The sequence below is a fragment of the Vombatus ursinus genome, unplaced genomic scaffold, assembly GCF_900497805.2.
Source record: "Vombatus ursinus unplaced genomic scaffold, bare-nosed wombat genome assembly UNPS02014819.1, whole genome shotgun sequence".
Lineage (NCBI taxonomy): Eukaryota > Metazoa > Chordata > Mammalia > Diprotodontia > Vombatidae > Vombatus > Vombatus ursinus.
This window is the reverse complement of record NW_020954597.1, coordinates 2,399,403-2,415,093: the sequence shown is the minus strand read 5'-3', so window position 1 is coordinate 2,415,093 and position 15,691 is coordinate 2,399,403. Positions and strand designations below refer to the sequence as shown.

General features: G+C 51.0%; 3 protein-coding genes across 3 annotated transcripts; all 3 read right to left on the bottom strand.

Moving 5' to 3' along the window:
- Nucleotides 1-7: 7 nt before the first annotated feature.
- LOC114023970 (serine/threonine-protein kinase A-Raf-like) lies at nucleotides 8-2,145 on the bottom strand (the record flags this gene model as incomplete). Its single annotated transcript, XM_027836754.1, has 8 exons — nucleotides 1,882-2,145; nucleotides 1,630-1,771; nucleotides 1,359-1,386; nucleotides 1,111-1,253; nucleotides 732-934; nucleotides 470-646; nucleotides 293-339; nucleotides 8-129 (listed from the first exon to the last, which is right to left on the bottom strand). Coding segments are annotated over exons 2-8 (762 nt in total), but the record flags the coding sequence as incomplete, so codon positions are not given.
- Nucleotides 1,878-5,047, bottom strand: LOC114023950 (serine/threonine-protein kinase A-Raf-like). The gene is made up of 5 exons (XM_027836730.1): nucleotides 4,816-5,047; nucleotides 2,747-2,914; nucleotides 2,505-2,608; nucleotides 2,152-2,412; nucleotides 1,878-1,983 (listed from the first exon to the last, which is right to left on the bottom strand). Exons 2-5 carry the CDS (start codon nucleotides 2,885-2,887, stop codon nucleotides 1,878-1,880), a joined length of 612 nt encoding a protein of 203 aa, XP_027692531.1. The 5' UTR covers nucleotides 2,888-2,914; nucleotides 4,816-5,047.
- A 1,405-nt stretch (nucleotides 5,048-6,452) lies between these two features.
- LOC114023941 (olfactory receptor 3A2-like) lies at nucleotides 6,453-7,637 on the bottom strand. The gene has a single exon (XM_027836716.1). The coding sequence runs from the start codon at nucleotides 7,398-7,400 to the stop codon at nucleotides 6,453-6,455; it is 948 nt and encodes a 315-aa protein (XP_027692517.1). The 5' UTR covers nucleotides 7,401-7,637.
- Between the last annotated feature and the right edge of the window lie 8,054 nt (nucleotides 7,638-15,691).

The following is a 15,691-nucleotide window of genomic DNA, read 5'->3' as shown; positions in this document are numbered from 1 at the left end:
CAGGCCTCACCATCCAGAGCACAGAGCCAGTGGGCTGCTCAACTTGCTGGGCACCACTCCATCGCGTCTTCACCGTGGCCAGCCCAAAGTCTCCAATCTTCACCGTCAGCCCCTCGTGCAGAAAGATATCTACGTCCTTGTCAAGGGCCACAGAGGGCACTCTCTGGGCACTCTACCCTTCCCTACATCTTCCTGCCTTGAAACCCCTGAGTACACATTGCATTTCCCACCCCCCTTGGAAAACACATGCCCTCCCTTTGCATTCTCTCCTCAAGGGAGCGCAGGGGGATACTGTTGGATTTGAGATCTCGGTGAATGATGTTCTTGGCATGGAGATAACTGGAAGGAAAAGGAATATGAGTCAGGAAGAGCTGTTTGCATGCATGCGGGCTGGGGGGGGTACTTGTGGAACAGCTCTGAGCCGAGCCACGTGTGAACAGTGCATGCAAAGGGCTTCAGAGGAACTCACTCCATGCCCTGAGCTGTCTGCCGGGCCACATCGATGAGTTGTACCATATCAAAGTGAGTATCAGCCACATGCAAGTGGTGGTAGAGGCTGGAACCCTCACACCACTGGGTGATGATGGCAAAGGCAGGCCTTGTCATGAATCCCATGAACAAGAGGATGTTCACGTGGCGAGTCTTCCTGCCAAGGTGGGGAGGGCGGCGGTTACCCTGGGCTTGCCCAGAGCTGGCGCGTGCTCTGTGCTGGCTGGAGTGCACATGCTCACCTGAGGACCTGCATCTCATTCTTGAAGGCCTGGGCCTGCTCAGCTGTGGGCTGCGCCACCTTTAACACCTTCACAGCCACGTCCCCATGCCATCGCCCACGGAACACAGTCCCAAATGAGCCTGTCCCGATCCGCTTCAGCAGCTGCACCTCCCCTGGGGCTACCTCCCAATAGTAGCCTGAGTCTCGGTAGCCCAGAGACTTCTGGGAGGCATGGACAGGACAGGGGGTACAGTGAGCTGCCCATTCTCCCAGCATCTCCCCCATTGTTCCCCTCTTCCTGAGTGTGTGTGTGTGAGTGTGAGTGTGAATGTGTGTGTGTGGGTGTGTGTATGTATGTGGGTGTGTGTATGTGTGTGTGTGTGTGTTCCCCAGCTCACCACTTTCTTCTTATCATCAGCTGAAGCTGAGGGCTTGCGCTCAAGGGGCTCTGATGAGAACTTGGGGTGTGGGGATTTCCTTCCAGGGGGGGACACGAGGCTGGGGCCAGGACTGCCTTGGGGGGTCCTCTCCCCCACTGTTCCTGGGAGAGGCAAGGACACAGATGAGAAACCAGAGAGCAACGGAAGGCCAGAGTATTAGGGGAGGAGGGCAGCAGGGCCTGGGGTCAAGGGAGTCAGACACTCACCTTCAGCAGCAAAGGCCTGGGCTGCCTGCTGTGGGAGCAAAGAGCAGGAGCAGAGGTCAGCCTTGTCTCTCAACTCCTGGGGCCTCGCTTGCCTGGGGGCTCCCTCAGGCCAAGGGCCTCACTCTGGTCTCTTCATCCCAAGTCCCCGGCCCTGACCCTCCAGATCTTCCTTTGCCTCCTATGTTCCTAACCCAACTCCCCTAGACTGCCTCCTCGGGGCGTTCTTATTGGGAGGTGATCCAGGGAGGGCAGCAGTTCTTGGTCGCCCTACCTGTATGAGCCTGCTGTCCACCGGCATGGTGGTGCTGATCATGTGCACGTTGGGTGTGGACGTGGAGCGGATCCTCTGCAGGGGTGGGCCTCCAGGCCCAGGGAAAGCAAAAGTCTCCCCATGGGAGACCTGTGTTTGTGTCCTGGGGGGGGGGGGGGGGGGAAGGGGAAGGGGAAGAGGAGGAAGAGGTGGAAGCCCCTGGGGCAGGATGACCTATGACTTCCCCCTCCACCTACCACCTGCTGGTGTTACCTGGGACTCTTTGGGGCGAGGGGCTCAGATAGGGCCTGGCTGCCAGGCTGGGGCTCATGAGCACCAGGGCCTCCAGTCAAGTCCTGGACACTGCGGTAGAAACTGGAGCCAGAAGAGAAAAGAGAGACCCTAGGAAGGCTGGGGAGGACGGGGAGCCCCCAGAGGGACCAGCTGGGATGAGGGAGATCCCACCCCACCCCACCCCACAGAGGACAGGCTAGGCATTCTTGGGGAGACCCCAGGGGCTTGGGAAAGGATCGCAGGCCTCACGGTTGGCGGGCGGTGGCCATGTCAACACAGACAGTGGGGACGCGGGCACTGCAGTGTTGGTGGAACTTGTAGCCACATGTCTGGCAGCGGAAACCATGGAAGAGGAAGCGGCGGCAGAAGTCACAGAAGGTGAGCGCCAGGAACGTCTTCCGGGCAAAGTTGTGGGCAGCCGCAAGCGGCACATCAGCCCGGACCTCGACCGTCAGTTCTTCCCCGTGCAAGGGAGCAATGGCTGCATCCCAGGCTGTTGCTGTCTTCCGTCTAAGGGAGCCGAGAGGATGAGACATACGGGGTGGAAAGGACCAGTGATGGCTAGGGGAGCTGGGAGAAGGGAGGGCAGACAGGGAGCTCACCCCTGCACAAGGCGATAGACAGCACAGCAGTCCTGGTTCAGTCCCCGCACCTTCAGTGCCTTGTCCAACGAGTCGGAGACAGTCATCCCATCCCGCGCAGTTACCTAACGGGCCCCGATTCCCCCAGATGCTTGGGATTTACTTCTTCCCAAGTCTCCCTCCTTGTCCCAGCTCCCAAGATTAGGAATCTCTCCCTTCCCTGGGCAGGGACCCCGATCTTCCTTCCCCGCTGGCTTGCTCACCACTGTGCGCTGCTGGTTGGGCAGATAGACCTTCACAGTGCCCCCAACCCGACTGCTGGTGGAAGGGATAGCATCAGAATCTTCAGGTGGGGTTAGGCCCCTGGAAGGTTCCGCCGGGGTGGCAGTTGGGCCTCGTCTCATCTTGTCCCCCCCACATTCAAAGGTGACCTGAAAGGTGGGGATGGACACTGTTGGGCGACAAAGATGATGGGGTAGGCTGTAGCTCTCTCTACATTACTGAGGTGACAAGGATGAGAGGGGGCTGGAAACTGGTGCAGCAGGAAGGGTGCTGGGTTTGGAGTTGGAAGCCTTGGGTTCAAATCCTGCCTCTGCCATTTACTAGCTGGATGACCTTGGGCAAGTCACTTCACCTCTGCTTGCCTCAGTTTCCTCCTTTGTCAAATGATAAGGTTCTTCCTGTCCAGCTCTAGCCCTATGACCCCCTGTGATGTCCAAGCACCATTAGAATGATAATGATGTTGGGGTGGCTCAAGACCTCTCGTTACCATTTATGGGGTTAAAATATTTGGGGTGGAGGAAGAGCTGAAGATCTTGAACTCTTGGGGGGGGGGGGGGGGGGTCAGGAAACCTTTAGTTCCCATAAAGGAGGTTGATGGAGGTGGAGCATTGTTTGAAGGCCAAGGATGATGGGATAGGAGACTACGAATCCTGCCCCCAAGAGCTGGGGCCGTCAGTCCTGCCCTCTAATTCTAATCCTTAGGGATCTTTTGTGGAGGCATTTAAATGATTCCAGGGAAAATTCTGAGGAGGGGGTGGGGCTGCCACAGAAATAAGCAGGAGAAGCACAGCCTGGGTGCTGGGGAGGAGAGAAAGCAAACAATATTGAGTCACCAGAACCTGGCATGGGGTTGCAGATGAAGACGTGTTTGAACAATGCAAGGAAGGGACATTTCCACAGCACCCTAAGAGCCTTTTTGTTGTGCCAAGGCAGAGGCTGTGGGATCCAAGAATAAAATAAAAAAAAGGTTTTCAAAGGTACAGGGGAGCTGTGACCCTCTCACTGTTCTTCACACACACTTTCAGCTGTAAACACAGTTGGGCAAGGCAGGGACTTCAGACTGGCCACTCCATATGGATCAATGTTTAGAGCTGGGCCCTTGGGGAAGCAACGAGTGTCACCTGACGTAGAATGGTAGAACTATGGACATCAGCAAAGGAACACAGAGGTGGAGCTATGGTGGACAGTGGGTGGGTCTTGGAGAAACAACCACCACCTGTTGAGCAGAGCTCTAGGAGGCAAAAATCAGAGTGGTTAGGAAGAGCAAAGCCTGGCATTACTCTGGCTGGAGCCCCACCCAGGGGAGTATCATAAATTAAAGAGATTGTTTTAGGATGGGGGGGGGCGTGTGCACTTCGTGTTCCTGTTTACGAGTGACTGAGTGTGTGCGTACTCTCTGAGAAATATCCGTGATTCTGCGGTCAGCCTTGTGAGCCTGAGTACTTATAAGGGGAGCCAGTGGCTACTCAAGTGGTTCCCAGGCTCCAGATGGGTGGAGACAACGAGCCAGGGACAATCGAGAGGTGCTCCCGGTGTCCCTGGGCCTTCATTTCGAAGAGACTTGGCCTCGGGGAGCAGGAGGGGCGAGGCACGGCCGAGGGGGGTGGGGCACGAAAATCTCAGAAAACCCTTCGCGTGACCTAGATGTTGGGGTTAGCCGGAGATCTCCAAGAGTCATTACCAGGAAGCTCTCATTACTAGGGAAAACGAAGCTCCCGAGAGTGGCTGGGGATTTCCAAGCGCCAGAAAAGGAGAGGGAGTGGTGTAGGAGGGGGAGGTGGAATGGAAAGAACCGGGGGGGGGGGGGGGGGGGGAGGGGGAAAAAGCCCCCCCCCGGGAGGGGCCCTGTGCGCAGGCGCCAGCAGCCAGCCAGTTTAAAGGAACCAAATCCCGTGCCCCTCCCCCTTCCCTTTGCGCCTGCGCATTGCATCCAGCTACCCCTCCCAGCGACGGGAGATTCCATTCTTTTTCCGTGAAGGGGGGGGCGCACGGGACAAGACAGGAAGTAATACAGAACGGCCACCGTGGCTTCAGTCTGGCGTCACCTTACCTGTCACGGTGCTGCCACAGTGGCCTCCTCCATCTTGGAGCCCGTCTTTCCTCTCCCGGAGGGTGGAACCGGCCACGGCCTCCCCAAGGCCCCGGTTCCGTCAGTCCTGCCCCCATCGAGATCCCGTTGGCCGCTTCAGCTTCGGCGAAGCCCCTACCCACAATCTCATTGACCGTAGGAGCCGCCGCTCCTCCAGAATTTCATGCTCATTGGCGGACGCTTCCTCCTTCTTAGGCCGACGGCGCTGATTGGTCACTCTGGGGGTTACCCCTTTCCTTTCAATCCTTCACTCTCCTGGAGCCCCGCCTCTCCCGTGCGCATATTGGTCATTTCTGCCGCAATTTTTCCTCAGTTCATTGGCTGTCAGGGCCACCTTCTCAATCCTGGGAGCCCCACCTCCGTCGAGTGTCCATTGGCTGTTTCTCTCCCCACCCCTTCTAGGCCCGCAATCATTGGCCAGGGCGTCTTGCTCCTCTTCCTCCTCCCACTTCCTGCTGGTGCACTCTCAATTGGCTGCCTAAGTCTTGCTGTTGGATTTGGCTCTTTAAGCCGACCAGGAGAAAGGTGGGGGAGAAGAGTTGATTGAGAGGTGGGTGGTGCGGGCATGAGGCTGCAGCCCGCCAGAGGAGTGAAGGATGTGGCGGGATGAGTGCTTTTGAGTGAGTTGACTGTTCCAGGAAAGGATCCTAGAGCAAACAGACTGTGTCTTCCCATCGTTCCTATTGCCTTTCCCCTCCCCTCCCCCTTTGCCTGTTTCTGTCTCTTTCTCTTGTCTCTGCCTTTCTCTCCTTCCTCTCTCTCTCTCTCTCTCTCTCTCTCTCTCTCTCTCTCTCTCTCTCTCTCTCTCTCTCTCAGTCCCCTAGCTCCCCAGGTGTTTCCCTGGGAAGATATGGTCACCTGAGGTCAAGGTCTGTCTGTCACCCATCCTTGTCAGCATTAATTCGAGGAGAGAAATGGGGGGGGGGAGAAAGAGAGAGAAAGAGACAGAGGCAGAGACAGAGACAGAGAGAGAGACAGAGAGGCGGAGAGAGAGAGAGAGAGAGAAAGAGAAAGAGAGTTTTGAAATCCTGAAGGAAGAGAGCTCAAGACGCCTAGCACTTTAGACCAGGGGACTCTCAGAAGAAAGGGCTCACCGATGATAAAAGCCTGAGCACTTGGACACCTCAGGCTGAAGACTGAGCTATGCTTTTTATTTTGTCATAGTCCAGCCAAGGAAAGTGAGGAGACTGCTGAAACTCAGTAAGAAATCTGGAAGAACACTGAGGAAAAAAGTCACTTCCAGTTGAGATCCATCCCTGTCAGCTCTCAGCCAAAGAGAGAAGAAAAATGGGGGACTGACTACAAAGGTCCCCATAAGCAGAGATCTCTGAGAAAGGGAGCCTTAGCCTCAGGATTACCTCATGCCAAGGAACACTACTCATTCCTATAATTTTCAGGCTAAGGAAGGACTTGTGAGACTCCTGATCCCTCTGAAAGACTTGGAGTACCACTAAGAATGAGGGCCTAGGCTGCTGGAGGCTGAGGGGCAATAGATGCCACCTGTTGTCATCAGGCCAAGGAGAGAGCTAGGAGACCACTGAGAACCTAGTAAAGACCTTAAAAATCAGTGGGAGCAAGGGCCGAGGCTACTGGTCACCTCAGACTGAGACTCTCTGCCCTGTAAAAACCCGCCGCAGGGCTCCTTGCACGTCTGGGTTCCGGAGGCTGTAGATGAGTGGATTGAGCATGGGGCTGAGGACAGTGTTGAGGATTCCAACTCCTTTGCTCTGGTCTGAGGCCTCAATGGAACCCAGGCGCATGTAGCTGAAGATACCAGCCCCATAGAAGATGCCCACAATAGCCAGGTGTGAGCTGCAGGTGGAGAAGGCCTTTCTCTGACCCTCTGCTGATCGGATCTGCAGCACAGCAGCTGCTACCTGCAGGTAGGAGGTGACAATGAGGATCATGGGGGCTCCTGCCATGATGACACCCAGAGCAAAGAGCAGCAGCTCATTGAGGCGGGTACTGGAGCAGGCGAGGTGAAAGAGTGGAGGGAGGTCACAGTAGAAGTGGTTCACCACATTGGGGCCACAGAAATCAAGTGTGGATAGTGCCACTGTATGGGTCAATGCATTTCCAAGTGAGCAGGCCCAAGATGCACCCACCAGCACTGCCTGGACTCTTGGGCCCATTCGAGTTGTATAGGTGAGAGGATGGCAGATGGCCAGGAAGCGATCATAGGCCATGGCGGTCAGCAGGAAGCAGTCAACGCCAGCGAACAGGTGGAAGAAGAAGAGCTGAGAGAGGCAGGCAGCAAAGGGAACAGCTTGCTCTTGGGATAGAAGTCGCACCAACATTGGGGGCACTGTGACACTGACACACCCAATATCCAGCATTGACAGATTCCCCAGAAAGAAGTACATGGGCGTATGCAGCTTAGGCTCCACCAAGATGGCAGCCAAGATGCCCAGGTTGCCACCAACTGTGGCCACATAGGCCAAGAGAAAGATGGCAAAAAGGACTGGCTGCAGTTCCCACCTCTCTGTCAGCCCCAGCAAGATGAACTCAGTCAGAGCTGTCACGTTATATCTACGTTGGAGGTCCATGGGTGGGCTCTCTCCTTGGCCAGTAGCAAGATGGCTGAAGTTGAAGTTGGCTGAGGTAGAAGCCACAATAGAATAGACTTGTTAGCTCAGAGTTGGGGCCCCATTGTCTCCCTCCCCCACAAGCTTGAGCTCTCAGCAGCATCTCTGCTTCTCACATTTCCCATCCACCAGATTCAGTTGGTTATCAAGATCTGATTTCTCACCCATCTGTTCCTCCCGCTCTATGTCTAGCCGTGGTCTCACCCAACACTCCTCGACCCTTTGCTCAGACTATGTGATGTCCCTCCAACCTCTAGTCTCCTCCTCCTAACCTGTCCTTGCTAGGAAATCCCTTCTCACCCCTTCTGGTGTGAACAATGTGGTATGTGTACCTGAGTGGGTGTGTGCACGTTTGTGTGTGTGTGTGTGTGTGTGTGTGTGTGTGTTTTGCTCTCTCTTTTCAATACCATGCTCTTCACCAACTGTAGATCCCCTTGGAATCCTCTGCCTAAGTGAGAATGCAGAGTCTACTCATGTCTTAGTGAAATCAAGAATCAGCCCAGCTCATTTCCACCCAATGTCTCATCTTCAAAAGAAACCAGAGAGTGCTAGATTGCTGCCAGATCCAAATAGGTATGGGGAGAAATTAGTTTTGTTTCACAAGGGAATGAAATAGAAGACTAGGGAGAAGATAGAAAGAAACATATATAGAAATATATAGAATTATTTTTATAATATTATATTATTGTATATTATTATATAATAAATATATAGAAATATATAGAAGACTGTTAGAAAAACATTTTCTGAGCTTTGCACAACACCCCTGATTGATTGCCCTTGGTGGCTCTGATTTTGACATAAAAGCTTATGAAACTTTCTTTACAAAACTTGAAGGCAGCAGAGTGGGAATTTTCTGAGCATAAATTCTTTCAGGTTCCTATTAGTCATGTCCAGGCTTCTTATTCCTTAGCCATAACAGGATAGCAAACTCCCAAGTACAAGGAGCTACCCCCTTCGCTAGAAATGTGGAGCATCAGAGTGGAAATCAGGCCCATCTTTACAGACACAATGAAGTGATGGGATTTACCCATGGTTTCAATGTGGCTTATCGGCTAGAAAGAATCCTGGCAGCAGAATCAGGGAGCCGCCCTGGATTCTGACACAGACTGACTGTCCAGGTGATCCTGAGCAAGTCACCTGCTTCTCAATGCTGCAGGAGATGTTCAAAGACTGTCCGCTGTGGAGAAGGTGCTGAGCTGCACTAGCTCAGGGAGCTTCCTCTACCCCCAGGAGCTTGTGGCCTCAGCTCTGAGCCCAGGAACTCATTTGCTCATGAACACTTTCCTTTAACAGAGCCATCCACACATCTGGCCGTTCCCAGCATATGCCTACAGGCAGGCCTGACATCATGATTGTTCCCCTTCTCTGAAATCAAGAAGTGCTGTCAGTGATGCACATGAAGGCCTGGAGGCCTGAAGAATGACAAGGCTGCTGGGCCCTTGGCCTGTTTTAGCCAGAGCCCTTATGTAGCCAGGGAGCTCCCAGCAGCCAGCTGGGCCCACATTTTTGGTTCTGTACTTCTGCTCTTGATCTCATTCCCATCACTCTCTTTTGGGAACTCTTCCTGTTGACCATTCAGGCAATGATCAGCAAGCATTTGCTGAATGCTTACTATATGCAGAGTTCTGGAGCCATAAAGGCAAAAGGGAAGTAGGCCTTGCCCTCAGGGAGCTTATATTCTTCATTCGTATACATATATGCACAGAATAAATAGAAAATGAAGACAGGGTGGTTATGGGAGGAAGTACACTAACAGCAGAGCGGTCCAGAAAGGCATCCAGTAGAAGGTGGTGTTTGAATTGAATCTCGAGGGAAATCCAGGAGTGAAAGAGTCCCTTCCTTCCCAGAGAGTAGGAAGAACTACATTCCAAACACCAATGAGAGACAGTGCAAAGGTGATGCCAGGAGATGGAATCTGTGGGGAACAGTGGGAGGAGCCCACGATGGTTAAACTGCAGAGGAGAGAGTAACATGGGAGAGAAGGGAAAGCCATCAAGGCGGTGACTTCTGAAGAGCTTCAGAAGCCAAAGAGAGAAGTTTATATTTGATCTCAAAGGTGACATGGAGCGACTGGAGAATGGGGCTAAGTGTGTGTGTAAGAAAGAAACAGAGACAGAGAGACGGAGAGAGGAGGGGTGTGAATCACACTCGGCAGCTCTCTCAGCTTCAATATTTTCCTTCATATCCATGCGCTTCTTCCCTGCTGTCTATGAGTATGTAAGACAAGTCAAGAAGCCTTTATTCAGTGCTTACTGTGTTAAGGGCTAGGAGTGCAAATACAAGCCAAAAGAGAGTCCCTGCCCTCAAGGAACTTCCTTAAATTCTGCTGGGGGAAGATAACATATTAAAGGGAGCTGAAAAATAGAGGGGAGAGCAAAAAATACCTATGTGGGGCCAGGTCAGGAGTGGAGCCGAGAGAGGCAGGAAGGAGAAACATGGCTGGCCCAGGCTCTCCCTGCAAATGGAGGTTCCTGGGGGAAATGACCAATCGGAAGAAGGGCCAGAGGGGTCTTTCAGAGGGAGGGGTCTCCTGGGACATGATGGTGGAGCCATCTGCAAAGGTGAGAAAGCCAATGAGGAAAGGTGGAGCTTGTTTGTTCAGGGGTGAGGTCCCAAGAGGGGTGACTGACTGCTCTGCTCCCTAGATTTGAACTTGGTCCTCCAATACTTTAGACCCTTCATTTCTTTTCCTTTTCTCAGTCAAACTCTTAGAGTCATCCTCATTTGCTGCCTCCACTCCCGCTTGCTTCTTCATCCTCATCACTCTGCTGCTACCGTGAACTCCCAGGCTACCGATCGTTTCTTAATGGTACATCCAATAGGCTTTTTTAACCCTGTCTTCCTTCTCCTTGTCGATTGCCCAGTCCTTCAGCAGACTTTCTCTTTCTTTGATTCTTCGGCTTGAACCGCTCCTTTTGGGCATCCTTTGTAGGACTCTCATCCCTGCCCCACTTCCCCCCAAGGCTTTGTCCTGTGCCTTCCCCCCTTCTCTCTATTCTCTCTTTTGCTGATTTATCATCTTCCATGAGAGGGAAGGGAGAGGAAGGGAGTAAGCATTTATATAGCCCTACCATGAACCAGGCACTGTGCTAAGTGCTTTACAGATATGATCTCATTTATCAAACCAGAACCCTCATTTTATGATTTGAGGATACTGAGGCACACAGAGGTTAAGTGACTTGCTCAGGGTTACACAGCTAGTCAGTGTTTGAGGTTGCATTTGAACCCAGGTCTTCCTGACTCCAGGACCAGCTCTGTGTTCACTGCAGCGCCACCTAGCGGCCATGGGTTCAACTGTCTTTTCTATGCAGATGATTCTCTGATGTATATAGACAGTCCTAGTCTTTGGTCCAGAATCGCTAACTGGCTGCTGGCCGCTGGCCGTGTCCACGTAGTTGTCCTGTGGCATCTTCCTCAGATTGACTTAAGAAATGCTTGTTCCCTTCCCTATTTCTTCATCTATCTTCATCTAGTTCTTCTTTCTGTCCAGGTAGCCTATAGTATACTCAGAATCACAGAATTTGAGAATTGGAAGAGACCTTAGCTGCCATCTAGTCCACCAAATACATAGAAGGAATTTCCACTCTGACCTACAGTGGGAGGGGGGTCACCTCCCGAGGCAGCAAGTTCAATCCCTAATCCACATGTCAGGGCTTCAGATACTTGAAGACAGCTCTTATGGGTCTTTTCTTCTCCAGACCAAATATTACTGGTTCTTACACCTAATCCTTATGTGACCTGGACTCAATGACCTTCAGCATCCTGGTTGCCCTCTTCTGGACACTCTGTAGCTTATCAATATCCTTCTCCAACCATGGTGCTCAGGGTTGTACCCAGTCCTGTAGCTGATATCTGACAAGGGCAGATGACAGAGGGGTTGTCACCTTCTTATTCCTGGCAGCCCCATCCTTACTTAATGCAGCCCCAGATGGCATGGCCATTTTTGGCTGCCACCTCACACTGTGACTCATCTTAAGCTTGCAGTCCCCTGTAACCTACAGATTGATTTCAGACAAACTTCTGCCCAACCAGACCTCCCCCATCTTATGCTGATTTTTTTGCCCATGTGTGGGACTACATTTATTCCTATTAAGTTAGATTTAGCTCAATGCTAGACTGTCAAGCTTCTTTTGGACCCCAAATCTGTCTGGCTTGGGATCATCTGAAAATCTGACAAGCAGACTATTGATGCCTTTCTCCAAGTCACTGATAAAAATAGGAAACAGGGTCAAGCTGAGATCCCTGGGACATCTCAATGGAGACATTGAACTACTGACAACTTGTTTGGAACACATATTATTGTATTAGTATCTAGTCCTTATCTCTCCATCTTCTACATAAGAATAGTATGAAATACTTTATCTAGTGCTCTGCCATCCCCCTCATCTACTAGATTATGTGGAGATAGAGATAGGGACCAGATTTATTATTTCATTGATATAGGATCCTCCCAGATGAGGAAACTCCCTCTACTAATGCAGATTGGCACCCTCTCTGCAACTTCTAGTCTTAGAGAATTGCCTGGAACACTGCGAGGTTAAGTGACTTGTCCAGGGTCACCCAGCCAGTAGGTGTCAGGAGCTCAAACACAGATTTTACTGGCTCTAAGGCCAGCTGTCTGCCCACTATGCCATGGTTTCCTCTCACTGGTGTAGTAATCCTGTCCAAAAAAAGGAATGAGGTTGATCTAGCATGGTTGTTCTTGATTCAGCCACCATGCTGGCCCTCTAGAATTATTGCTTCTCTTTCCTGAGGTTTACTGACCTTCTCTTTATCGATCAGTTCTAGAATCTTCCCAAATATCAAAGTCAAGCTCACTAGTCTATCATTAACAGGCTCTACCATCTTCCCTTTTTGGAAATTGGGACAACATTTGTCCTTTTCCGCTCCTGTGGCATCTCTCCCCTCTTCCAGGCTCTTTCAGGTATCCCTGCCAGAGGCTCAGCAGTCATGGCTACCAGTTCTCTCAGGACCCAAGGGTGCAGTTCCTCTGAGCCAGGGACTTTTTTTTTTTAATGGTTTCCTCACTTATCTTGCCTCTAACCCTTGTTAATCATTTTTGTTCTGTGACTTGTGTCCCCATCTGTCGGTCTTTCCCCTTTATCTGGTTCCTAGAATTCCTCACATGAGCACACCTTCTTAATATCTAATACAACGTCTTTCTCTTTGGATGCCTTGCACCTCCTTCTCGAGTCATATGCCCAGTTATGGGTCCTCCTGCTGCTAAGTTTCGGTGAGATTTGGGAATCCCTGTTTGCCCCCTTGCATTCAAATCCCGTGCTTGGCTTACTTGTGGACTGATAGCTAAGGCTATGGTTGGGTGGTTGTCATTGTTTTTGGGCTCCTTTCTCGGATTTAGTCTCCTAAGAATTTCTGGTCCTCTCTACTGCTAGTTTTCCTCCCTCATAGCCACTGTACCAGGTTCTTAGCTCAATAGCTATCCAGAAATAATTTCCTTGTTTCGTTTTCATTTTCAATTTAAAGCTCTTTCTGTGAGATTTTCAAGATTTCAGGTAAACACATTTCCTCCAGCCCTTTAAAGTTGCATTCTGTCCCTGGCCAGGAGCCCATTATTACTGTACTTTAATCTGGATCCTCTAAATCCAGAACCTATTCTCTGACTCGATTTTTGTAACCAATTAGCCAAGTCCCTCAATTCTGCCTCCAGATGTCTTTTCCATCTGTTTACTTCTCTATAACCCATGGCCACCAAGTTCTAGTTCAGGTTCCCATCACCCCTGGCCTGGACTATTGTAACAGGCTGTGGATTGGTCTCCCAGCTTCCAATTACTTCCTCCTCAGAGCTGTCAAAACGTGCTTCTTAAAGCACAGGTCTGATCGTGCAAGTGCTTGCCTTGAGAACACACAAGCTGTTGGCCTGCACAATCGTGCTCTCCTACTTTTTTCCAGATTTCATTCACATTAGTCCTCTTCAGTAATTCGCTATTCTCAACCAAACTAGCTTACTTCCTGTTTCCTGGCCTAGACATTGGCCTTACTTCCTGTTTCCTCCACCTCAGAATTCACACCCTTCTCTCCTCGTCTCCTGGATTCCTTGACTTCCTCCAGAACTCAGCTAAGGCACTGCCTTGAACAGCAAGCCTTTGCTTTAAAGCCAAATCAGCTTGTACTGATTTGTTTGTTCGTAAGCTGTATCTTCCAGCGGAAAAGAAGGGACTGTCTTTCTATCCCCACCACCCAGTTCAGTGTCCTGTGTATACACACCAAATAAATGCATATTGAACTGCATTGAACCTGCCAGATGGTCACCTCCCCCCTCCCCTCTCTCTTTCTCTAGCTCCTTTCTCTCTCTCTCTCTCTCTCTCTCTCTCTGTGTCTCCTTTCTTTATCTCACCTTTATCTTTGTCTCTGACTTTTTCCCTTTTCTCTCTTTTTTACCCTTCTGTCTGTTTTTCTCTCCTCTCCTCTTCCTCTCCCACTTCTCTTATAACTCTTTTTTTTCTTATAACTCTTCTTTTTCCATCTTCTCCATCTTTCTTTTCCTGCCTCTGAATTTCCCCCCATCACTAAGGTCATAAACAGGCTACTCCTGCTGTCACCTTAGGCCATACCTTTCTGAGGTGGTACTTACTTTTCTCCTGTTCTTTCCTTACCGTCCCCCCGCTCCCCCCCCCCCCGCCCCCCCCAGGGTCTTTTGTCTTTTTATTTAATAGTCTCCTGGACACTCGTTTTCAGTCTTGCATACCAGCAGCCCCAAAGCACTGTCAGACTCACCCAGACTGGTCCAGGCTGGGCACCAGGACTCTGCTGGGGGAACCTGGAATTCCAAGATTGTCTGGAGCCTTTGTCTGATCCTTTGAGAGGTATCATAACATAGTGGATTACCTTGGAGTCAGAAGCCCTGGGTTTGACTAGAGCCCTCAGAGCCCGGGTTGAGGCCATGGAGAGAGGTCAGGGGCTCTGTGAGATCAGAATCTTGATTTTTCATTGAGGCTTTTTTTTGGGAGCTGTTTTCACAGTGTTGTCTTTGAGTTTATGTCTTGTCTTCCTTGCCAAAGCTTTCGAGGGTCAGATTCTTTTGTTGTTGTTTGCTCATTTTTCCAGCCTGTGACTATGATTTTGACTTTGAACTTTATAAACTTTATGTTAAAGTTAGACTTTGCTCACCTGGGGGTGGGGAGGCCCTGTCCCAAACTTCAGACCTTTTTTGTGCCACTGTTTTCAGAGCTAATTCTGGTGGCCTGCTTCCAAGGTGGTGCGATCCGGGGAGAGGTGTGGTCACTGCTCTCGTGGTCTGTGCTCTGGTCTTTACCCAGGAGGGGCCTCAGTCCTGGGCATCTACTAGTGCACTTTTTGCCTTGAAACTGTGACCCAGGACTGCGTATGGGCAGCAGAGTTGCCAATCAGTGCCAAGTGTACCTAGTGCCAGCAAAGGGGCTCCTGTAACCTTTTTCTGAGCAGTTGTATGACACCCTCCCCCCCCATCTCTGGGCTGAGAGCTCCCAGAGCTGCTGCCGATACTGCCTCGGGTATGGGATCCTGACCCGCCTTCACCCTGAGGCCAACCTTGGGTGTTCTTAGGTGGGAAAAATGTCTCACTTGACATTTGTTGGCTCTGCTTTTCCAAAATTTGATCTGAGGTGTCATTTTAAAGTTGCTTGGAATGTTGGCTGCCCCTAATCTGCCATCTTTGGAAACTTTATTTTCGTTTCCTTTGGGTTCTTTTGTAATCCTCTGTATTTTATTTGAGGTATTTAACAATATTATTCTGGGAAGGGGTCTATAGGCTTCACCAGACTGCTAAAGGAATCCGTGACTCAGAAACAAAGGGAAGAACTTGTGTCTTTCCCACTTACTGGCTGTGTGACCACGAACACATCACTCCACCTCAGTTTCCTCATCTCTAGTAGCCTGCTTCAAAGGTCCATTCCATCCTCCCTTCTGTGGCTCAATAACCTGCCATAATCCAATAAAGAAGGAAATTTAGGATGGGACTGAGAGAAAGATGGCTTTGGATCCTGGCCCTGTGGCCAGTCTGTGACCCTGAGGAGGGTTTTTTTCCCCTCTGTGCCTCAGTTTCCTCCCTTTGAAAGAATGGGAAAGATCTCTTCCAGTTCTGAGATTTTCTTGTTCTTGTGGAGCAAAGGGAAGAGATTGTGAGATGGGTACTCACCGGGCTCTGTGTTCTAGGCTCCAGGCTTTGTGTTCTAGGCTCCAGGCTCCAGGCTCCAGGCTCCAGGCAGGGGCTTCTGGGACAGGGTCATCCCAGCTGAAGTATTTATAAAGTA

Bases quoted from the DNA above. Each gene is read 5' to 3' on its own strand.
- LOC114023950 (XM_027836730.1), bottom strand. From the start codon at position 2,887: ATGAGACGAGGCCCAACTGCCACCCCGGCGGAACCTTCCAGGGGCCTA. The intron at 2,609-2,746 runs GTGAGCAAGCCA...GGGGCCCGTTAG, and splicing joins CCAACCAGCAGCGCACAGTG to GTAACTGCGCGGGATGGGAT. The intron at 1,984-2,151 runs GTGAGGCCTGCG...TTCTGGCTCCAG, and splicing joins ATGGCCACCGCCCGCCAACC to TTTCTACCGCAGTGTCCAGG.
- LOC114023941 (XM_027836716.1), bottom strand. From the start codon at position 7,400: ATGGACCTCCAACGTAGATATAACGTGACAGCTCTGACTGAGTTCATC.